Consider the following 23,354-nt stretch of genomic DNA (forward strand, 5'->3'; position numbering starts at 1 on the left):
AATTTATAAAACACATAAAAACATTACAGAATTAGGTTATTCAAAACCGATATAAAATTAATAATTTTATTGTCGAAACTTCATGGTCCAAATAAGAGTGGACTAGATTCTTTTACACGTAGATTAAATATATTAAAGTTTTTTTTTATGCTCCAAAAGATCTTAAAGTTCAACTTTAGCTGAAATTAACACAATCAGTCCATTAAATGTTTCTTTCAAATCCTTCGTTTTGAATCTTGTAATGGATCCATTTAAAACGTGAAATGTATCCTTATGTTTATGGATGGATTCATTTAGAACAAGTAACAAGTATTTGGTATTCGTTAATTGATGTTAGTACTTTTTTTTTTTTTTTTATTTTGGATTTGGATTTAAATACACTATAAAAATTATTTTCAATTTTGTCAAGTTTCTCACAAAATACTATGGGTTTTTATAGGAATTTTAATTTAGTTTTCTAATTATTATATGCCTAATATGAATAAAAAAATCTTAATATTTAATTACACATAAAATTTGTTTGTGTTGTTCAAGAGTTTTAATACATTTTTTATATAATTTTATCATATTTATAAATATTTTTTCTTCAATCATATACAAAATACCTGTTTCTTCTTCAATTATACACAAAAATAAGAAAACTTTGCTTGAATGTTTCATTTTAAATTTGTTTTTAAGACTATAATAGAATTTTTTTTGAAGAAACAATGTTTACAATTTATAAAATATCGTTAATTTTGCATTTTCTGTGTTTTTATTATGGTATTAAATTTTAAAAATAGTTTCAAAAAATACAAGGTCTCATACGAGTTTTCAAATTTAATTTACTGGATCATAACCATGCCAAAAAAAAAAAACCAAACAATTTTTTTATGTTTTAAAAAAATTTGGTACAACTTGTGGGAAGGCTATTATTATAGACAAACCATAATGTGATAATATTGCAATACTAGCATTCTTACAGAAGTTCATTGTAACATCCCTTCAGCATTCATATTCCAAACACAAGCAAAATGAAGTATATGGACACCTGTTCTGGTACAATAGCATCAATCCACCTTGAAACTCTAACAAATGCTAGCCTTTCGAAAATCAGTCGCACAATCGCATTGGTACTTCATTCATAAAAATTCTTCCACCTCACATGATTGCTACATCCAAGTAATCTCCGATCTACAGTATGGGAACAGAAACAATGAGAAACCCCATATTAAGCTTTTGGATGATTCTGCAAACTAGAACATTTTAGTTTTTACCTGGAAATTGAGTTCGGCCAATGCCTTGAGATCATCTGGTCGTCTCCCACTTGAATGTGTCATCCCCACCTAAAAACAATAAAGTGAAAGGCAATGAGGTAGACAATTTTCTATAAACAATTGGGAAATTTCTTTATACATGTGTGTTTAAATTAACTTTTGTAGTATGTGATTTGTTTGAATTAATGAGTGGGGCTGTATGCCCAGAACTCTGGCAGGTAAAACATGGCATGAGATAGTTCAGAACTAGGAAAAGAATAGGGGATTTGGGGAAATAGAAACATCAGTTAAAAAAGAAGCACATACCACTCTCAACACAAAACGGCCATGTTTATCAGGATAAACAAAAGCAAATGACAGCTTTGCATTTCTTCTCCTTGCCTCTGGAGCAACCTCTTTGACCTGATAAAGAAAAACTAGAATTAACTGCGCAGAAAAATTGCTCTCTCAACCATCGATGGGAAGGTCTTTGTTTTTTCTTTTTCTTTATCCATCTTATTTTAGAAAGGGGGTAAACAGGAAGGATAAGAACCAACATACAAGATCAGTTAACTCGCGAAGTGTTGCATCTTTCCATGTATAAATTTGAACCTCGTCTTTTGGTTCCTTGCCTCTCACAGCAAAATCTTCTGGCTTATGATGACTTCCAATCTGCAGAAAATTAGAATGAAAATCAGATACAAAGTGAATTCATCAATTTAGGAAGTGATTCCATTCAAGCTTGATGCTTATTCACGAGGTCAGATAATATGTGGTTATTTCAACAACAAGTTCTTGGTATCTATTCATTAATAAATCACAATTCAAAAAATTGGCTGTGTTATTACTGATCTCTGATCCGATTCCAAGCTATTTCTTATGAATCCAAAGGTGAGATTGCTCACACTAACTCTAAATTAAATGGCATAATAATCCTTGAAGAGCTTGATGAAGAAGGGGAAGAAAAAGAAAACGACGGGAAACCCCTTAACTAAACCTTACTTCACGCTAAAGGTAATAGCAAAGCAAATTCCTTTGCACTACAATATAATCACCCAAAGCTATATACATTGTTGGTTCAAAGAAATAATGTTCTTTGAACTGACTACCTGCCTCCAGTTCTTTTAGAGCATTCTTTTGGAAGGGAAAGTTACCATCAATAATACCTAATATCCAAATTCTTTTAAAATTCATGAAATATATCTCACGAACCAATTCCAATGGCTTTGGTATTAAGCTTTCCTGGGGGAATTTTCACTGCATTTAAATCAATTCCTGGAATGTTCACTAGAATCCACAGCTTCTCTACCCTAGTACCTACACAGATTGCATCACTCCAATTCTCCATTATTCTAATCCATCATCAAATGCCTTAATTTCAAAATAAGGCATAACCAGATGCTAAACAACTAAACCCTAGAATTTAAAAAAACAAAGGCAATTTCGGTTATTTACCCATCTCAGAAAACACATTATGCATGCAGTTGTAGCTTTAAATTACTTTGAGCGGAGAAAAATGAAAAGAAAAAAAAAAGCCTTTCTTAGCATTATAGAACACTAAAAATCGAAGTCGAAATCTCCATTAAAAAAAAAAATTGCAAGTACCTTAGTGAAAACTCGAAGCAATAAAGGGCAAGTCTGCATTTTCAACAAAAAAAAAAACATAAATATCAGTCCACGACTTCAAAAATATACACTGTTGAAAGAGAGAACAAACAGTACTTATAGGCTAAGGTAGACCTTTTCACGATCGATAGGTTCGATGCGGGGACGAGGAGGAGGAGGTGGAGGATGGGCCCGACTGGGAGGAGGAAGGGGTCTGGCATGGGCTGCGCCACCACCCATCTCGCCGTCTCTGTCTCTGCTGCTCTTCTTCTCCATTCACCCTCTCTGCTTTCTTCTTTCCTCACCTTGAAGTTTGAAGAGGTAAGGACGAAGACTACAGTTTTGAAAACTGTATTATGGGCTCTCACCTAGGTCTCTCGTCTTTGGTGACCCACTTTTTGTTCATGGGCCAATTATTTTCTGCTAAGCCTAAGCCCCTCCCCTCTCTTTAGATTTTTTTTTATTTTCTTTTATATATATATATATATATATATATATATATATATATTCAAATGAATTTAATAAAAACAAATTAGATGTTATCTCTAAGGTTCGAATTCAAGTATTCAAAGAAGAATGAGACGCACCTAATTAATTACATATCAATCCCTTAAATTATATGTTTACTAAAATTAAAGCTTTCACTTGTTTGGTTTTTAATGTTAATATATAATTTTGATGTCTGAGTCAATGTTTATTAACAATTTTTCATAATACTATTTGGAAAAAAAAAACAATAATTTGCAGCTAATTATTCAATATCAAAATTATAGTTTAAATAGTCTTCCCTAGTTAGCCACATGCTGAAAAAAAATAATAATTAAGGCTTGTTAAAGCAATAATGTGTGTTTTCCCTTCCAGGTTGTATTTTTAGGCCTCTGCCTATCAAGTCGGTCCATGAAATCTTCAGCCACATGCCCTACTTTAATCTCCTCCAGTTGTAAAAGACTCAATTACGAGTGAAAAATAAGCTATAGATAATTAGATATAAGGGAGCATATACTTCATTATACATATAAACATTTAACGCGTTAAAAGTACTTGAAATTGGTTTCTCCAACTTCTACTTAACCTTTACCTAAATGTCTACATCTGCTCTGTAAATATTTTTTGCAGTAGCACTATAACTTGGACCTTTTGTAATAATAACATATCTTGCACTCCATGTTAAAAATTTATTTTAATTAAATAATTTATTAATGAATGAAAAATTAATCTCAAAAAATTTCTGGTTTTTCTATTCAAAAAATATTTTTTTTATATTTAATTCTTAATTTATGATGATTAATTAAATGTTGATATGGTGAGAATTAATTATTTAACCATTTATCTTTTATAATTAACTATATATATAAAAAAATTTAGCTTGAATTTTTCAGATTTTACACACTTTTCTTCACCTTATTTTTAGTATTTTTCTTATCCTTTTATGTTTTGATATTCCTTCCGGATCTAAATCTTAGATTCATCTCATTAGGAAGATATTTGATTTATATAATCTTTAATTCAAATATTTTTTTTAAAAAGTACATATAAACTACGATGACGTTGTCGAAATCTTGAGAAGCATATTGCAAACATTTTAATTACACAAGTAAGAAGCAATAAAACTTTAATGACAAATAATTCATCATTGCAACAACAAAAATTTCATTATTTTAAAGTATTTCAACAAGTAAATACCTTTGTTATTTTAATTTAAACATATATATATTTATTTATTAGTATGCATGTACTAAAACTTTGAATTAATATTAATCATAAGTTTGGATATATACTTAACATGCATGCTAGTGTTATATTTATATTAGTAATATATTTGTCATAAGTTATCATCTCACATGTTTATAGATTTAAATTTGTAAGAATTTTAAGAAATAAAAAATTAAATGATTGTATGTCATAAGCATAAACTTTGGATTTTAAGCTTCGTCGCTCTACGAAAGAAATATGTCATCGATAGTATCTTAAATTAGTCACCAATGCAAATAGAAATGCCATTTTTTGTAGCTAATAACAAGAAGTTTAATTAAGAGCTTTTTTTTTTTTTTAAGTAATGCCAATTGTATCACTTAGCATGTAAGGACACCAATATTACAAGAAAAGAACTTGCAAAATCTTTGCAAGAAACAAATTCTTCTTGTTGTAGGTGTGCAAAATCTTTTTTTTTTTTAAATGATAATTTTTTTATATAAATTCATGGGACGTCCACCATTTGACTTTTGAACCTGGAGAAAAAAACTGGAATGTCATGACTAGCCAAGCTACCATGAGACCCACAGAGTTGTTGAAGTGGGAGACATGTCATCAACACCATTAGAGGCTTTAGAGCATGGAGCCTCGCCTTGAAGAGGGGACGACGCCCTCATTTCTTTCCCCTGAGCACGCCTTTCCCTTTTTTTCATTTCCTTTTGGCAGCCGGCGTCATCATCAGTCCGCGCTCCGTATCAATTTCTCCCCTACCCTCTGACCTGACACTTAACCCGCTTTACCTCCTCAAAAGGGGGGGGTCAAAACATATATTTTCTTTAAGGTGTATTTGACTTTTTAGAGCCTACATTACGTACCAACAAAAGATACTACTACTCATATCTCGCTTATTTAACTTGGTTTACAATAAAAAAAAATCAAGAAAAATAACTTAATGACTAAAAAAAATTAATATTTTCCAGTATTATAATATGTCTTATAAATATTTTAAAAATATTTCGAAGATCTTATTTGATAGCAACACAAAAATTGAATTATAACGAAATAACATCATAAAAAAAAAAATAGAAGCTCAATTATCAGGAAATCAAACACTAAATGATAAATTAAAAAAAAATCAGTTTTAATAACAAAAAAAACATAGTATAATATCGAATAAAAAAATAAAAGATGAAATAAAAAAATCAATAAAAAAAATATTGTAAAAAAACTTGAGTCAGCTCAAGTCAATTTTACTAACCTACAACCCGATATATAAGATTGAAAAAACTTTAAAAAAAAAGTAAAAACTCATGAAGTTGGAGATTCAATAATATAATATTGAATGATGAAATTAAAAAAAAAAAAAAAAACTGAAGTCAAACCAGGCTATCTACAAAACTCACAATCCGGGTCATGAAACCAGGTTATCTTATAAAGACAAACCCAAAAAAATAAAAAAGCAAAATTCCAAGTCATCCAATTTTATAAAGAAAAACATAAATAGCAATCAAAAAAATAAAAAACAAATCTAGTAAAGATTAAATGAAATAAAAATAAAGAGGAATGAAATTAAAAAAATAAAATAATCCAAGAAAAAGATTAATAAAAAGTTGTGATTAAAATAATTAGGACCAATTTTGATATTAATATTAAATGAAATAAAAGAATATGGGCAAAGAAATTAAAAAATAAAAAAAATGAGAAAACAATAAAAAAAAAATAGTAATTAAAATAATGAAAGTGAAGTTTGATAGATAAAAAAATATAAAGAATAATAAAATTAAAAAATAATTCTAATTTTATAAATTATATCAAATAAAATAAATTTAAACAAAAAAAAAACATCGAGGATTAATGTTTTTTAAAAAAATCAAATTGAAAAGGCGGTTTGAAGAAAGAGAAGAAGGTTTGGCATGGGAATCAATAGGGAGAACAGGAAAAGAAAAGAAAAGAAAGTTAAGGGCCCCGCTGAATGATTCAATCACATTTGAAAGAGAGCAAGTAGTAAATATCGAACATCTGCCAAACCCACTTTTGCTTACAGTTTGACCATTCTCGTATCCTGCAGTAACGTAAAAAGTAGAAGAAATCTTCAGGCATGGTTTGATACATATAGCACTCACAATTCACTTGCAGGGACATTTCTCCTTGTTACTGCTATGATGCTGTGGAAATCGCCACCTTGGCATGAACCCTCTTTTCCATCAAAACCACCTAACTTTTATTCTTTACAATTCTCTACTATATACAAAGCAAAAAAAAAGTAAAATAAAAGGAACTCTCTTTTCCTTTTTGCTTCTTCTTTAATCTTCCAAAAGTTCATTTCATCATAAATCTTCCTAATTCCTCTTTGCAACTTCACTTCTGTTACATCCACAGGTAAAGAAAGTAGCTGATCCAGAGATTGAGCTCTAATTCTTTTTATCTATCAGCAAAGATAATCACCACACTGCATTGCTTTACAGCTCCATCTAAACCTATCTCATAATTCTGAGATGGGTTCTCCCTTCTCTTTCACATTGATTATTCTTCTTTCATTAACTTCAGTGAGAGTTGAAGCTCAAGGGATCAGATCTGCTCGTTTACTTGATCTACTCATCAGAGACTACGCACTTAAGTCCAGTGGCGTACGCTTCAAGACAGGTATGGTACACACTGTACACTTGCCAGCAAACTTCTCCGGCATCAAAGTCGATGCAGTGAGGTTTCGATGTGGCAGTCTAAGAAGATACGGTGCTCAAGTTAAGGAATTCCATCTAGGTATTGGTGTAACCTTGCAGCCATGTGCTGAGAGACTCGTGGTAATTAGACAAAACTTGGATCTTAACTGGTCCCCTATATATTATGCCAACTATGATTTATCAGGATATCAACTTGTGTCACCTATTTTAGGCCTTTTAGCTTACAATTTTGGTAGTGATGTGAACGTTAGCGACTCTTTTGAGATCGGAATTCATGCTGGAGAAAAACCAATTACTATAGACTTCAGCAATGCATCAACTACTGCCAATGTATCGGGAGTGAGGCCATTGTGTGCTAGTTTTGAAAATGATGGTAGGGTGATAATTAAAGGCCCAGAATCACTTTTTGTTTGTGGAGCTAAAAGACATGGGCATTATGGTTTGGTGATCAAGTCACCGCCAGCGCCACCACCATCAATGCGGATGATAAAAAGGAAGATCAGCTTGTGGAAAGTGGTGGTTGGGAGCTCAGTTGGGACTGCATTGGGTGTGTTTTTATTGGGGATGCTTTTTGTGGCAATGTTTGTTCAGGTAAAGAAGAAAGCAAGAATGGAGGAAATGGAGAGAAGAGCTTACGAAGAGGAAGCTCTTCAAGTATCGATGGTTGGACATGTCAGGGCTCCTACAGCAACTGTTACTTGGACGACGCCTATAATTGAACATGGGTCTAAACCTTATCATTCTTGAGCTGTTCATTTTCTTTATGATCATTATTCTTTTTGTAATATTAGATGCAAGGACAAGTAATTTGTATTGAGAAGAAGGATAGATTAGCCAAATTCTTTTTGAGTTCCTTATATGGGTGCAGAGACAAACTCTGTTTCTTGAGTTCCGTTTTCATTTGTTTACTCTCCCTTTAATTCCTTCTCTTTTTTATCCTGTTTTTAGAATATAATCCCTTTATGATTCATACAAGGTAATGAGGCAATAACCTTGGTTTACGGCAGACAATATCTAGATCAGAATAACCAATTCAAATTTTGAATCTTCAAATAATATGCAGAATTCGTCTCTTTTTCTCTCTGTTGATTCACTTGTTTGTCTATTTTCTTACAAGTTCATTAAGCATTCAGAAATGAAAAATTGTAACCTTTCTTCTTCTTCTACTTCTTCTTCTTTTCGGGTGGGCGAGGGTAAAGCTGCTAAAGTCAAAGTTCGCCTAATACTGTAATAGTTGTTTGAGAGGTAAAAAGAAAAAGAAAAAGCAACACACTATAATGCTGTTTAAGATAATGTCTCCAAATATCATGGCAGCACAGACATGTCCGATGTACCTTTTAGAATGAGCATAGAGAAAAGACTTTTGCAATAGTCTTCGTGATCTGAGGAAAAGTCAAACCTCATACTTGAACACTGTGGCAGGTAGCGTTCAGTATAGTTACTACCTTACACAAACTTTTGTCTGCCTTCTTGCTTTCACTTCAGAAATGCTGTCGATATTGGCCCACTTAACATCAAAGTTACTATAAGAATGACCAGTCAAAATGTTTTAGAATTTGAAATGTGCTCCAGTAATTTGCTAAAAGGTTTTGAATTTATAAATGCAGGTTCTTACAGGCGTCCATGGAAAAAGGCGCATTTCTGATTGGAAACCCATAAAAGGTGTGCCTCTGAGTTTACCACTACAGTTTCTGGATTTTGGTACTTTTGTATGTTAATCTTTCTATGACACTTGAGCAGCTTCATAATTGTGTTTCAATTGCAGTATCATCTCAAAGTGAGCTTGTGAAACCTCTTCTTGCAACAGAGGTATGCTTTTCGACGTTGTCCTTATCTGCCCAAAGCTGGAGTAAGGGTAACTGGGAGGTGCTTGTAAACAAGAAGCGAATTCGTCATAAAAATTTCGAATAAATTGATGACAATAACTAGCCTAAAGGTTTCGGATAGCTTAAACTTAAATGATAACCAGGAATCAGTTTTGGGTTGTTATTAATTTTGGGCAGTGTGTTTGCAAGGTTTGTGGTGAAAAATTGTGGTAGAAGACGATGAAGAATTATTGCTGAAAATATGAATAATTGTTGCTAGAAATTCCTTTAACCAATGCTCTAGAATTTGATATTTTTGTTGGCTTGAAATGGTTAAGAATTGTTGAGCAATTAAGACATTGTGACAATGACTAGTTTTTCAAAATAATAGCCAAATCGTGGTAATTTTGTTATTTTTAATTATTAGAGTCACTTTACTCTTTACATTAAATATAATAATGACAAGTCTATAAATAATATAAGTTTTTTTTATTGACTCTTTTTACGCTAAGACAAGAGAATGAAAAGTATTATGAAGTTATTAAAATTAAAAAATATATATAATTTTTCAAACCATGAAAAAAAAATAAAAAAATCAATCAAATTATACGAGAACCAATCTAATTATCTCAAAAAAATATATTGTTTTGGCTTGAAGGTCGATAAATCTTGAGCTTTAAGGTAAATGTTTTCTATTTATTGATGAGTTGTGGATTCTATGATCCTAGGATTTTTATTTCATTTGGTTTTAATGTTGTTTAATGTTTTATATTTTATTTATCAAGTTCAACTATTGAAGTAAAAAAAACAAAAACAAAAACTCTTCAAAGTATGTTAATAAAAACCTAAGATGAAACTTTGCTTAGAAGTGGTCTTATTTTGATTATTACCCGTATGAGTTAAGCTTAGGCGTGTCAGAAAATTGGTAGGCCAACGAGATTAGAGGTGAAAATTAACTAAGATGAAAGCATCAGCAGACCTTGATTTGTACCAAAACAACACTCATAGGGAGAAACAACCAATCCGCAGTAAGCTAATGCTTAATGGATGGGTCATGGGAGCCATCATGAATTTACATGACAGGCATGGATTTGAATTGCAAAGATAGGCTATGCCCGAAATTTCAGTATAGAGGGGAAAATGATTGGTTTGAAATTAATTTTTTATTGATAAACCTATATCTTTATTGTTACAATGGGGATTTTCTTAGTATGGGGGGGGGGTATTTTTTTTTTTTTTAATGTAAAATGATTTTATTTGATGAGGTGAGTTTAATTCAAGTGGTTTTTTTTTTTTTTATCTTGAGAGTGTCTAAAAAGATTTGAGTTTGGATTGATTTTGAGATTGAAAATAACTTTTTGAATTTTTCTAAGGTCATGGATAGATCTATTAAGATTTCTAAAATGTTTTGATTGAAAAACAAGTTTTTTGATAAAAAAAAAAATAAAAATTAGCCTCAATTTTCTAATCACCACAATGACTACAATTTGAGCTAAGTCAGGCAACGCATTTATTGGTTTTTTTTTTTTTCAAAACAATAGTGGCTAGAATCTAGGTTAAATCAGGTAACACGTTGGTTGGTTTTTTTTTTTTTTTTTCAAAAAAACATTGGGGTGCACAATATGTCGTCCACCCCAATTATATCTTTTTAAAGAAAATAGGCTCGCAATTGGGCCCTTTTAAATTGGACAGGTCTAGCAGTGCTTGATTTTTTTTTTTTTTTGTAATTTTTGTTTTTAAGTAAAAATCATGCTTTTTACAAGTTCTTTTTAATTTATATTTAAATTAATATCCTTCTCTCTATTTTTTTCTTTATTTTTATATTTAGTATTTTTTAAAAAGAGTGGTTGTTTTTTAAGTACTTTGTATATATTTAATTTTTTAATAGATTTTTCTTATTCATCTACAATATTTTTATATTTTATATAATTGAACTTTATTTTAAAAAACAAAAACTATTTATTTTTGGATTTTTTTTCTAATAAGTGCTACCTTGCGATAGTTTTTTTTTTCTTTTAATTTTATTCAATCAATTTTATGTGTGTTTATTTCTACTATCATTTGATTAAATAAAAAAAATAATTTTATTAAACAATCATTAAACACAATTGGTTAAATAAACCATGTTTTGATGCCAAAATTTTGATTTCCATCCGCCTCTGGACTTTAGTAGATACATATATAGTTATTGTTAATAATTTTTTCTATTTGTTGATATAGAAGATTATGATTAATTTAATAAGATATACTTACAAACCTTTCAATTTACACTTGATATTTTTTATGCAAAAAAATACATCAAAAAAACCTATACGTCTAGGTTTTTTAGTTGGAATAACAAATATTCTATTTATGTTGATATACGGGTCAAATAGCTAGTCATAATCTAAAAAGCAAGTTCCAAATAAAAAAAACTTAAAAAATAATGTCTTTACGTTTTTTTTATGTGGCCATATTAAAAAAATTAAAAAATAATTAATTCACAAAGATCATGTATAAAATAAGAATAAAAAATTCATTGAATATTCTGGCGTATTTATTCTTACAATTTATTGCTTAACATGATCATATATATATATATATATATATATATATATATATATATATATATATATATATATATATATATATATATATAGTTATTAAAAAAATTATTGCAGTACAAACTAATATTTTTTATAAAATATACATAACAGAATGATTTTTTTAAATAACATTAAATTATTAATTTAAAATTTTAAAAATAGGTTTTCCAAGTATAAAAGATTAGGCTTGGCGTGCGTGGGCCTAAATTACGCTCACACGTTTGACGTTGTTATTTTCTTTTCTTTTGTATTGAATCATTTATTTAATATTAAAAAAGATATAGTAGATATTTATTCGATATTAAAAAAATATAGTAGACAGTTTGTTATTTTCAACCATAATTATTCGGGCAATTCTAATAGGTGAAAATAAGGCCAAATTGTTTGATCCTTAAAGCTTTTTTTTAACCAATTTTAACTAGAAAACACTTTTAGAACATTGTAGAAATCTAATCTAAATTACCCTGTTTTTAATCTCAAAACACTATAAAATCACCATAAAAAAACTAAAATTCAAACTGGATTTAAAATATCTTTATGATCCATAATTTACTTTCCGTTTTCAACTGGTTGATGGGGAAAAAACATAATTATTGAACTCCTTTTTATAAGACAAATCAGGATTAATATATTTTGTGATTGAAATATGGTTGGATGAATTCTTTAATTTTTTTTGATGATTTTTTATATTTTTTCATTGATAAAAATAAAGTTCAAGGAATGAAATTTAAAAGCACAAGTTTTTGCTCATGCAATTCTTGCAGGAGAGAACGTTGGCACTTCAATTCAAATATACTGCCCGTGTATATTGTCAAAGTGTGTGTGTATATACAGTACATTACCCAGGAATACAATGTCAAAATACTTCGGAATCGAAATATATATAATGTTCTAATAAAAAAAACAGAACACTAACCTAAATGTAATTGACAATGTTGTGCCAAGATGAACTTTTGCTAGTCACAATTTTTTTCTAATGAATTTAAGTTACTATAATCCTTGGAAATATTTTTTTTAACTACCTTAAAGTTTATGTTGTTAATGAAAAAGACATTTTTAAAAAAAAAAAGAAAAAAAATAAGGATTTTGACTAAAAAAAATATACCTTTTCCTCCATAATTTAAATCCTTTTACTTTTGAATATTTATTTTAATTGGTGTAGAATTAAATAATTATATATAAAAAAAATAGTTTCACTTCCTTTACTCTTTATATATTCTATAATTTATTATATTTATGTTATCGTTTCTATATAATCTATACTTATAAAATATTTATATTCATATTTATCTTTTGTTTTTATCCATTTTTTTATATATTAAAAAATTAATTTGAAATCCTACCAAAATCATAGCGTGGCAACACAGTGGGGATGATTACTAGTAAACTAATAAATTGCTATCGTCTTAAATTTAAAATTATTGCTTTCTAATTTTTATATTCCAATTTTTGAATACTTTGATCACCCTATCACTAACTTATCAGTGGTTGGGTCTGGGCTAATGAGATGTTGAGGGTCTGTGGGCTCAGTTAATTCTTCCCGAATAAGGTTAAACAACCCAACCCTAGCTGAAAGAAGTAATCCCCTGTCCAAGTTTCCAAAACTAACATACCTTATCCTTCTCCGAAACTGACACGGAAACATATTCAAAAAAATACAATGATAAATCCACAAATCAAACGGTATTCTTTCTTTCATTCCAAATCCTCTATATAAGCTCACTACACCTAACCAAACGCTCGCTCGCTCGCAATAAAAAATAATAATAAAAAAAACCCACCATTACTGCACTGTCTGTTACTCACCTTCTATTATTTCCCGGGAAAATTTACTTCCTTCGACACATCATCATCATCTTCTCCATTCTCCCTGCCTCTCTCTTAGGGTTTCTTCCCAATGGCCGATCCCACGATGTCACCGCCAAACCAATCGCAGCTCAACGTTGCAGCTTCCACGACGCAACGTCGTCAACATCATTTAAATCTTGAAAGCCTAGCTCCATCACCGTCATCATCGGAACATGTCAACCGTCTGATTAATTCTAATCATTATATTTCCCCCTCGAGACCTATTTACTCCGATAGGTTTATTCCCTGTAGATCCAGCTCGAATTTCGCTCTTTTCAACATCTCTTTGCCCTCGCCTTCTGCAACCGCGGGTAGTTCGCCGGGGGACGGAGGGAAGGAGGACAATCCCAATGCGTATGCGGCGTTACTCAGGAATGCACTTTTTGGTCCTCAGACTCCGGATAAGAAAGACTGGGGGGCAGGGGCGGGTGGGAGGAATATTTTCCGGTACAAGACGGAGACTAGGCAGTCAATGCACTCGCTTTCGCCTTTCGGGTTTGATGGTTTAAGTGGTCCTGGTGTTAGTAATGTTGCTATTAAGGCTCCTAGGAAGGTTTCTAGATCACCTTATAAGGTTGGTGTTATCGTAAATTGTTGTCGAATTTTGAGTTTCTTGAGATTTGATGAAATATGAGTTTTATTGATTGATCATGCGTTTTTTGTAGGTATTGGATGCCCCTGCATTGCATGATGATTTTTATTTGAATTTGGTGGATTGGTCGTCGCATAATGTGTTGGCAGTGGGATTAGGGACTTGTGTGTATTTATGGAATGCTTGTAGTAGCAAGGTTAGTGTTGTGGGTTATGAAGTTTAATGTTTTTTCTTTCCTCGTAGGTTTTTCTTGATGGGTTTTTTACTCTAAAGTTGGTTTACGGTGTAATATAGGTGACCAAATTGTGTGATTTGGGGAATGATGATGGTGTATGTTCAGTAGGATGGGCTCATCGTGGTACACATCTTGCTGTTGGAACCAGCAATGGGAAAGTTCAGGTTAGTTATAGTTTGCATTTGTGTTGAGCTTCTGATACATGTACTTGTTTTGTTGATTTCAATATGGTTTATGGATATAGAAATGCTTTATGATTGCAAAATGAATGTAAAAAATGCTGAGTCTATAGGGGGGATAAGAAAAGAAAGTGATATTTCAAAAGAATGTGGTGGTCAAGGATTATTGCATTAGCAACATAGGTGAGAGGTAAGTAAATAGTAAGAAATATGGGTGTCGATCAAATTAGGGTCAACAAATTTCAACTTGGTATGTGGCTGGAAGAGACTGTCTGTCTCAGAAGTGTTGATTTGCTGGGCCTTGAGGGGTTTTATTCACAGTTTTCACTGCCACAGGCAGGTAAAACTGTAGGGGGTTTCTGAACTAGATGTTTAGGGGGTGTATGGTTTATTGGAAGCATTAGGTGTTTTGTGCCCATAGATCATGTTCTTGGCCATACTTGAACCTAGACATACAAAGGTCTAGGGCACCATCTCCAGAATATCTTAGAAATTTATCATCAAACTGAATATTTGCATGCAGGATGCTCTAGATCTTTTTCTAGAGAGGAGACATGAAGAAGGGAAAATTATAATTTTCAAAATCCCAACCATTATTAGGTAGCTTTTTTACATGCATGATGTGGCTGCTAATGCATACCATAAGCAAGACGTCCTCACAATTCAGCTGATATTTATTCTCTATTTAATGTATTATTGTTCAATCCCTTACTGTTTTGGCATCTTGGTCCACTGCATCTTGTTGCGGTTAATTGTAATGCAAGAATGGAAGTGGATAGTGTTGTTGTGTCCAACCACCTTTAGATTTTAGTACATTGCTTGATCAACCTAGCAATATGTTGATGATATTCTCATCAACTTATATGTAGATTTGGGATGCTTCACGCTGTAAAAGGATTAGAATCATGGAGGGTCATCGATTGCGAGTTGGGGCCTTGGCCTGGAGTTCATCAATGCTGTCTTCTGGTAGCCGGGATAAGAGCATTCTTCAACGAGATATACGAGCACAAGAAGACTTTGTTAGTAAACTCTCTGGACACAAGTCAGAGGTTGGACTCCCCTACATTTGTTCACACTGATTTAACTTTTTGGTCAACCATTTTATGCTGTTTACTTTGGGCTTCCCTAGATTTATCATTCTTCCTTTGCATTTGTCTCCATTCTGTAAATGCTAGTAGCGGGCATTTGTTATTACATATTATAACCTATCTATTCTATTTTATTATGTGTATTGCTTTTATGTTTCTCAGCCTAATAATCAATTTGTTGGGATCTAGGTTTGTGGACTGAAGTGGTCTTATGATAACCGTGAGTTAGCATCAGGTGGAAATGATAACCGAGTGAGTAGTTTTTTCTCTACAGCATATTGTTATGATCGCTGGACATGTGTTCATGGTTTCCTGCATGGAAGACTAATATGTTGTCATCTATATGCAGCTTTTTGTTTGGAATCAACATTCAACCCAACCTGTGCTAAAATACTGTGAGCATACAGCGGCTGTAAAAGCAATTGCTTGGTCACCCCATCTTCATGGACTTCTTGCATCTGGGGGTGGGACTGCTGACCGGTGTATACGATTCTGGAATACAACCACCAACTCACATCTCAGCTGCATGGACACCGGCAGTCAGGTAAAATATATGTTTGCTAATCACAGTAGCTGTACTTCTTAGATATGATATGAAATGTCCATGGTTAGAAAATCCTTACTGGCAACTCATAACTGCATTTTCTTTTTTTGGAAAGTAACATAAGAAAGTGTTCAATGATCGATGGAGCATATAGTAAGAAAGTGTGGTCCCATACCATAAGATGGCAAATTGCCAGTGCACATACTTCTACGTGCATGTAGTCTTGGAGTATTATATCCTAATTTTACTCAAAATTTACCCCCATCTCTCTCTCCCATACCAAAACTTTTTACACCAGTTTTCATCTATTTCAGGTCTGCAATCTTGTGTGGTCTAAGAATGTCAATGAACTAGTCAGCACACATGGATACTCCCAAAACCAAATAATAGTATGGAGATACCCCACCATGTCAAAGGTACTGAAGTCGGTGTATTTGTGATGATAGCATATTTTCTCTCATCACTCATTTTATTAACATTTCTTCCTTTCTTGCAGTTGGCAACTCTGACAGGCCATACATACAGAGTTCTTTATCTTGCCATCTCACCAGACGGACAGGTAGTTGGTTCTTCATTCTTGATAACTGTAGCTTTTCTTCTTCCAATAAATTAGCAGTCATGCCAACCAATTCTTTTGTTTTAATGTTTCTTTTCTTAACCGTAACAACTTTTAACCGATTCAGACAATTGTCACTGGAGCTGGAGATGAAACGCTGCGGTTTTGGAATGTGTTCCCTTCCCCTAAATCTCAGGTAATAGTTTTCATTGAATGGTGATAATGATTAATTGAGTCCATGCTCTTATTTATACCCATACTTAATTAAATTTGTTCTTTGGGGAGGAAACCCAGGTGCATGTTCTTTCTAGTAAGTGGCTACTTTTCTATACCTCATATCAATAATGTGTGCTAGCAAGATTAAGGATAGGAAAGTGTCAAGAGTAGACATGCCATGTCAACATTTTGGTTTTGCGTACCCTAACCCAGCAGAAGACTAACTCAGTATATGGTTTGACTGTTATTGTAGAACACAGAGAGTGAAATTGGAGCATCATCTCTCGGTAGAACTACAATCCGGTGACTCCTTCAGCTGTTGCTTTCCGAGAGTTTCTTGGCTGTGCAGACTTTGTTAGTCCGGAGTTTCTTGGGCTGTTTTAGCATGGGGAAGGAAGGTGGAAAATGTGCTCATAACCTGGAGGTTATTTCCGTGCGAATGGAGTTCATCAGTTTGGTTTTCTCGAACCAGCCCAGGACATGAAAATGCTATAAGCGGCATTGGAGGTGATGAATTGTCATGTGATTCTCGGGAAATTATGAGCTTCCTTCTTCTCCCCGTTTGATGCATGGCATTTACCATTAAATGCTTCTTGCATTGTATATCGACGGATGACAGTAAAAGATGATTCGAGGTGTCGGTTTACCATTTATTCATAGTTTATGTAAATAATTATTTCTTCCACATTTATCCATCTATCAATGAAAAATTGCATTGCTGGATCCGAATTCATTCGCATATAGAAAATAATTTTGCAAATCCCAGAATGATCCTTTCAAGGCGTTATAATTTCAATGTATGATCGCAGCTTGTTTGAATATAAACAAATATCACCTTTACATGACGCGTAGCACCCTTGTTTCTTTTTTTGGATAAACGACTTGCAACCCAGTCGCAGTGTCTTACAACAATGGCAAGTTCATGTATAACTAGGGATTCTGGGATGCAAAGAACAAAAGACAAGTGTCTCAACCCCATTGCTCAAAGTCGTAGTAGATTGGGTAATATTTACAATCTATCCCTCCTAGTTACGTAACATCTCGTGAGAAAATAAAACAAAGTCCAAATAGGTAGATCCTTAGGGTTGTTGAGCTTGTTGAAAGGCCTGCTGGGTGCTTGGATTATTCTTGTTCTCTTGGGGAACCATTTCGGACCATGGGATCAAGCTCATTGGTGGAAAGCAACACTGACAGTTCTCTTGGCATGGCTCGGGCAAGTTCCAGTCGCTTGCTTGCTCCTTGTTCTCAGGGGCCCCGCCAGATTCAGCAGTATAAGGTGCTGCGGCATGCTTGAGTGGACCCCAGCACTCTACCTTGTTGAATTCTGGAATGTTGGAATGAAAGTAAACCCAAACTAAAGCCTCCTGCAATTCAGGATAGCTGCTAAACAAATTCCCATCTCCATGAAAGAAGGCCTTCAATACCTAGGCATCCCAATATTTTTTTCCATGTGATTCGAGAGGCTACTTACTATAATCAAAATTGACAAAAGAAGCAAGAAACAACTATTGAACATACCACAGGAAGTTCTTTGCGGAAGATGAAATATCTAAGTCTACAACATAAATCTAGGAGAAAATGGCCTCCACTTATATGGCAGTGAACATGGAGAGACATCTTTCCCTTTACTTTCTTCCACTCTGCCACCACTTCATCTCTGTACAATTTGTTGGACCATCCCTGCAACTGCAAGAAAACCCCAGTTCCTTTCTATCCTTCAGTTCATTAATCTTATTAAGAAAAGGATCTACAAAATCAAGCAGCTCTGAAAATCCCCTGTTCCCTCCGTTTATCTTGTCTAGAAACTCAGATCCTGTTGATTTAAAAGTGAAATCATGTGCTTCCAGTCATAAAGTTTCCCATCTCCCCCCCCCCGGTTTTACTGCAATTTAAGATTCCAGCTTAAAGGGAAAATATAGTTTAATTAGCAGATTGAATAAGTTTGATGATCTCTTAATTCCAGAAAGGATTTTGGTATAGTAAAACAGGATTACCTGAGAATTGTTGATGGTTTGTGAGATGGCTAAAGTAAGTTTAGCTGTAATATCACTATGTGTTAGCGTGTAAGTCCTTGGCAGATTCCCTGGGTGTTTCTTCTCATCAACCCCTAAAAACAACACCTTCAGTTTTGATGCCTCAAAAATAGATGGCCCAAATAACCTTGCCACCTGATACGATCAAAACAGCACAAAACACACAATAAGAAGAATAACAACAAAAAGAATCCAAGAGAAGAAAAATGAAAAGAATCCAAGAGAAGCAAGACCTACAGGACTGATAGATTGGTTCTTCCTCTTGAGTTTTTTCTTTGAAGGAAAGAGAGAGCCTGTTTGATCAAGTATAGAGGGTCTTAGCTTTGAAGGAAGAAAGGGAGCAACTGCCAGAGAGCCCATCTCCAATTCCTCTCTGCAATTAGACCTTAACTCCGACTTATGAGGCACCCCAGAAAATTGGAAGGACGCTCAGCTAAAATACTTGCAAAGTACAGCGTTAACTCTCTAAAGTCAGCAAAAAAAAAAAAAAAAAAAAACTAGAGAAAGTTTAGGAGACTTGAAACTTGGGGGATATTTTTCGCTTTTGCTTTGCTTGCATGCCTTAACTTGAGAGGATTTCGAGTTTTGAACAGAAAAGCAATGGCGTGGTGCCGTGGTCCAAAAAACCAACCCAGGAAGTAAGAAGATGGAGTCTATCTTTTGAGCTAATAACAGACTTTAGGCTCAAATAATAGCTGTTTTCTAGCATTGATAGCGGCGAGACAGTTTCTTAAAGCAAAAGACTTCTTGTAGGTCCTGTATGTAAGACTGCCACGTTGTGGCCTCATGCAATTATCACACGTGTAACACAATCACACTCACCGTCCGAGTTGGTTTAGTTGAATGTGGTTTTGGTTGACAGAGATACCCGAACGGCTGGTTCAATTCAGCCCTGACCCAAAATTGAAACTTTGGTAGTTAGAAATACATTTGTTAGTATTTGTTTTTGCCGACCAATATATTTCAATTTTTTTTTTTACTTGAATTTTTTTTTTTTTGTATTTTTAAATTGTTTTGATGTATTATATAAAAATTAAATTTTAAAAATATATATTTGTAAATAAAAAAATACTTTAAAAAATAGTTATTATTACAATACCAAACACTTAAAAAAAAAATATCCAGAACTACTTCGTGTTTAGGTGTTTTGTTTTCCGACTATATATGAGTATCCAATTTGAATTAAGGAGTTGCTGTGAATATACAGACTTTTTTTTTAAGGAAAAAAAAAACATATTTATGTTATTCGTAAGTGTTCTGAAACAAGAAATCAAACTGAGAACCAAATTGGGGGGGGGTAGACATCTGATCATGGAAATCTCCGTTTTCCCTTTGAACCACACTTTAATCATAAAGATGGTGATAAAAATAATAATATTAAAATAAAAATGATATGGGAATCCAAATATGTCAAATCACTCATGCTAATATTAATATATATTTAGATATCAAATTTGATAAGTGATATATAGGGAGACTAGCTAAAGTCAGCGGTCCTTATCTTTCTTTTTATTATTATAATTATTTATCAAAATGAGCTAATTGCTTGCAAGGTTGCCATGAATTTCTTAATATTATTTATCAAAAAATTGAAACCACCTAAAATAAAATAAAAATATCGAATAATAATTAAAAAATGCTTGATGAACACGCCGTGCAATTAACTGCTATTATTAGCAGCTATGCATGTCACGATTTATTACCAACCGATGTCTGCTGTTGCTAAACATTCGGGATTTGGTTTGAAAAATAACACTAATTATAAAAATAATATTGTTTTAATATAATTATAATTTCAAATATTAGTTTTGTAACAATTGAGAACAACACTGCTGTTATTTATTCAAAAATCAAATCTGCATAGCAAATCAATTAACATGTACATAAATTAACATAAATATTTATAAAGATTCAATGCTTAAAATATGGTATTCAAGATCTAATAGTCAAGAAAAAAAAAAAAACAAGCTAATGTAGCATAAAAGAGAAATAAGAAAAGAAAAGGTAGGGGAAAAAAATAAATCACCAATAATATATTAAAAAATTATTTTTTACATACTGGTATTTTTTTTAACCTGTATTATTTTCTCTGTATTTTTACCGGACTGCGTTAAAATAGTAAAATACCTAAATATTTGTAACAACGGTGGCGGGAGGTAAAATTTTACAAAACTATACAACATGAGAACGTATTAACTTACCTGGTAAATTAATCTTGCCAGTAGCACTTAGGTAAGGGGAACATCGTTTCCATCACGCGGGTGCTACAGTTTATATAAATAATATGATATAAATCAACTTGTAAATTTCAATTGTGAGTTTACGACGGCAACCACAAAAAAAAAAAAATAATAATAAAAAAAAAAAAATCCTGGGAATAAAACAAGAATATTAACTTTCTCGTTTTAATTTTATTTTTCAACGTGGAATAACCTAGCAAAAGCAAAGGGACCAAGGACATTGTTTCGTTGTCCATTAGCATGGCAGACCATTGTACAATTCTGGATACTTCAGATTTGAATTCTGAACGTCTTTGTACAGCTGGATTCTCTAGTAATTATCAGAAGGTACTGTTCTGTTTTTCTATTTCTTTTTGTTCTTCTATTATTATTTATATGGTTTTGTAATGGTTTTTTTATATATATATATATAAAAATATGGTAGTTATTATTTTTTAAAAAACATTATTTGAAAATATGTTAAAATAATATTTTTTATTTAAAAATTAATTATTCTTAATATTATCTCATGTCCTTTATATCTTAAAACACTTAAAAAATATATATATATTTCACAATATCTCTCTAAAAGGGCCTGACATAAATCAATGTGTCCTTTATATCTTTAAAACAATTTACTTATTCTGTGACCCCCCATGAAACATCACAGCAAACACAACAGAGCTCAACAGTCAAAGAACAACGAGATACAGCACAGCAGAGTACTAAGAGCAAACAATAATCAAGAATCCTTGCATAATTAGAGCTTAAAAAGACTTCAAGGGATCGCTTCTAGATAAATACTTTTGTGTTCACCAAAACAAATAAGTGAGTGGAAAGGCCTTATACCTGCAATACTTCGGAGAAGAGTCAAAATATTATCCTGAAAACAATTAAAATAAATAAATAAATAACACAAGGGAGGAGGAATAAGAGATGTGACGTTAGTTTTTATCACTAGAAACAAGACCCATTGGGCTTATTATATTTATTCTCATTCCAATTTCCCCTTGATTATTACAAAAAAGGTACATTTCTCTTCGTTATCCATTACTGATACCTGATCTTTTCGTTTCTTGGTTAAAAAAAAAAAAAAAAAAAAAAACCATTTCCCTGTATGTTTCTTCTCATCAAATGATATGTTATACTAACTCCACCATAGACCTGGACATTTTACATCGAAAATGGAAATTGTTTAGTCTTTCGAGAGAGACTGTGCCCGATATCCAGTTCCTATTGAACCCGTGATCACACAGCTTGGCATATACTAGATAAAGGCATGTACTAGATAAATGGTACTCATTTCAATTTCTTAATGTGAATTGAATGAGAATTAGATAATATTATAAATAAATAAAAAAGTACAAAGAAAATCCACGCTCAATTATCCATAAAATTAAACATTAAAGAACAAACTTAAAAAATAAATAAATAAACCATATTCGATTTAATATGTCGTATTCATGGCCTAGTCGTGAGACTAAGATAACCACATGCAGAAAAAAAAATAAACGAAGTTCAAGGTTCAATAACTTAATGTTGAAGGATAAAATAAAAAATATATAATTTTAAAAAATAATCTAAAAAATATTAAAGTTAAATCAAGCTAATCTTTAAAACTAATGACCCAAGTCATAAGATTATAATTATCTCATAGAAAACAAATACGAAAAAATTATAAAGCAAATTCTTAATCATTAAAAATTAAAATAAATAGTAATTAAAACAACAAAGATCAAATCTAAAAAAAATATCTAAAATAAATAGTAATACAAACATAAATTGAAAAATACATTTGATTTTTGAAAGTATTAACATGAAATTTAAGGTAAGGAGGAAAAAAAAAAATAGGAAGAGAAAAAATTCACTAGGTGTGCACACAAGCTTGATCATTAGAAAGAGGCTAAGCATGGAAGCTTCCCACACCCTAACACATGCAGAGGACACATCATCAATTTTTTTAAATTATATTTATATTTTATAAAAGTTTAAATTACTTTTTATTCCCATTAATTATAACTAAAAAGTTTTGATAAAAATACAAATAAAACATTTGGATGTTAAGTTTAATTTTTTTAACTTTTAAGAACAATATTATTCATTTTATTGTGCCAACAAAATATAAAAAACCGAAACAACCCTGACCCCAAATTTAAAAAAATTTACTTGCTTTAAATGTGCATCTAACATGTCAAAACACAAATTTTTCTTTAATCAATATAAGAATGATAAATAGACCTT

The 23,354-nt window shown here is 32.0% G+C and overlaps 4 protein-coding genes across 4 annotated transcripts; 2 read left to right on the plus strand and 2 right to left on the minus strand.

Moving 5' to 3' along the window:
- Positions 1-911: 911 nt before the first annotated feature.
- LOC118028543 (histone deacetylase complex subunit SAP18) lies at positions 912-3,173 on the minus strand. Its single transcript, XM_035032155.2, has 6 exons — positions 2,976-3,173; positions 2,841-2,873; positions 1,797-1,907; positions 1,563-1,658; positions 1,257-1,325; positions 912-1,173 (listed from the first exon to the last, which is right to left on the minus strand). Exons 1-6 carry the CDS (start codon positions 3,114-3,116, stop codon positions 1,141-1,143), a joined length of 483 nt encoding a protein of 160 aa, XP_034888046.1. The 5' UTR covers positions 3,117-3,173; the 3' UTR covers positions 912-1,140.
- A 3,519-nt stretch (positions 3,174-6,692) lies between these two features.
- Positions 6,693-8,101, plus strand: LOC118028542 (uncharacterized). The gene has a single exon (XM_035032154.2). The coding sequence runs from the start codon at positions 7,028-7,030 to the stop codon at positions 7,958-7,960; it is 933 nt and encodes a 310-aa protein (XP_034888045.1). The 5' UTR covers positions 6,693-7,027; the 3' UTR covers positions 7,961-8,101.
- A 5,255-nt stretch (positions 8,102-13,356) lies between these two features.
- LOC118028539 (B-type cell cycle switch protein ccs52A) lies at positions 13,357-17,584 on the plus strand. The gene is made up of 10 exons (XM_035032146.2): positions 13,357-14,025; positions 14,117-14,239; positions 14,338-14,442; positions 15,327-15,506; positions 15,735-15,797; positions 15,895-16,089; positions 16,404-16,505; positions 16,586-16,648; positions 16,773-16,841; positions 17,115-17,584. The coding sequence occupies exons 1-10, from the start codon at positions 13,501-13,503 to the stop codon at positions 17,166-17,168; spliced, it is 1,479 nt and encodes a 492-aa protein (XP_034888037.1). The 5' UTR covers positions 13,357-13,500; the 3' UTR covers positions 17,169-17,584.
- A 222-nt stretch (positions 17,585-17,806) lies between these two features.
- On the minus strand, positions 17,807-19,608 carry LOC118028540 (protein STAY-GREEN homolog, chloroplastic). Its single transcript, XM_035032147.2, has 4 exons — positions 19,132-19,608; positions 18,856-19,029; positions 18,380-18,547; positions 17,807-18,285 (listed from the first exon to the last, which is right to left on the minus strand). Exons 1-4 carry the CDS (start codon positions 19,252-19,254, stop codon positions 17,941-17,943), a joined length of 810 nt encoding a protein of 269 aa, XP_034888038.1. The 5' UTR covers positions 19,255-19,608; the 3' UTR covers positions 17,807-17,940.
- Between the last annotated feature and the right edge of the window lie 3,746 nt (positions 19,609-23,354).

Source organism: Populus alba, chromosome 3 (genome assembly GCF_005239225.2).
Source record: "Populus alba chromosome 3, ASM523922v2, whole genome shotgun sequence".
NCBI lineage: Eukaryota > Viridiplantae > Streptophyta > Magnoliopsida > Malpighiales > Salicaceae > Populus > Populus alba.

Bases quoted from the DNA above. Each gene is read 5' to 3' on its own strand.
- LOC118028543 (XM_035032155.2), bottom strand. From the start codon at position 3,116: ATGGAGAAGAAGAGCAGCAGAGACAGAGACGGCGAGATGGGTGGTGGC. The intron at 1,908-2,840 runs GTACTTGCAATT...AATTTTCTGCAG, and splicing joins TGCTTCGAGTTTTCACTAAG to ATTGGAAGTCATCATAAGCC. The intron at 1,659-1,796 runs GTATGTTGGTTC...TTTCTTTATCAG, and splicing joins TTCGCGAGTTAACTGATCTT to GTCAAAGAGGTTGCTCCAGA.
- LOC118028540 (XM_035032147.2), bottom strand. From the start codon at position 19,254: ATGGGCTCTCTGGCAGTTGCTCCCTTTCTTCCTTCAAAGCTAAGACCC. The intron at 19,030-19,131 runs GTAGGTCTTGCT...TGATCGTATCAG, and splicing joins AGAACCAATCTATCAGTCCT to GTGGCAAGGTTATTTGGGCC. The intron at 18,548-18,855 runs GTAATCCTGTTT...GTTTTCTTGCAG, and splicing joins AAACCATCAACAATTCTCAG to TTGCAGGGATGGTCCAACAA.
- LOC118028539 (XM_035032146.2), top strand. From the start codon at position 13,501: ATGGCCGATCCCACGATGTCACCGCCAAACCAATCGCAGCTCAACGTT. The intron at 14,443-15,326 runs GTTAGTTATAGT...ACTTATATGTAG, and splicing joins CCAGCAATGGGAAAGTTCAG to ATTTGGGATGCTTCACGCTG. The intron at 15,507-15,734 runs GTTGGACTCCCC...GTTGGGATCTAG, and splicing joins TCTCTGGACACAAGTCAGAG to GTTTGTGGACTGAAGTGGTC.
- LOC118028542 (XM_035032154.2), top strand. From the start codon at position 7,028: ATGGGTTCTCCCTTCTCTTTCACATTGATTATTCTTCTTTCATTAACT.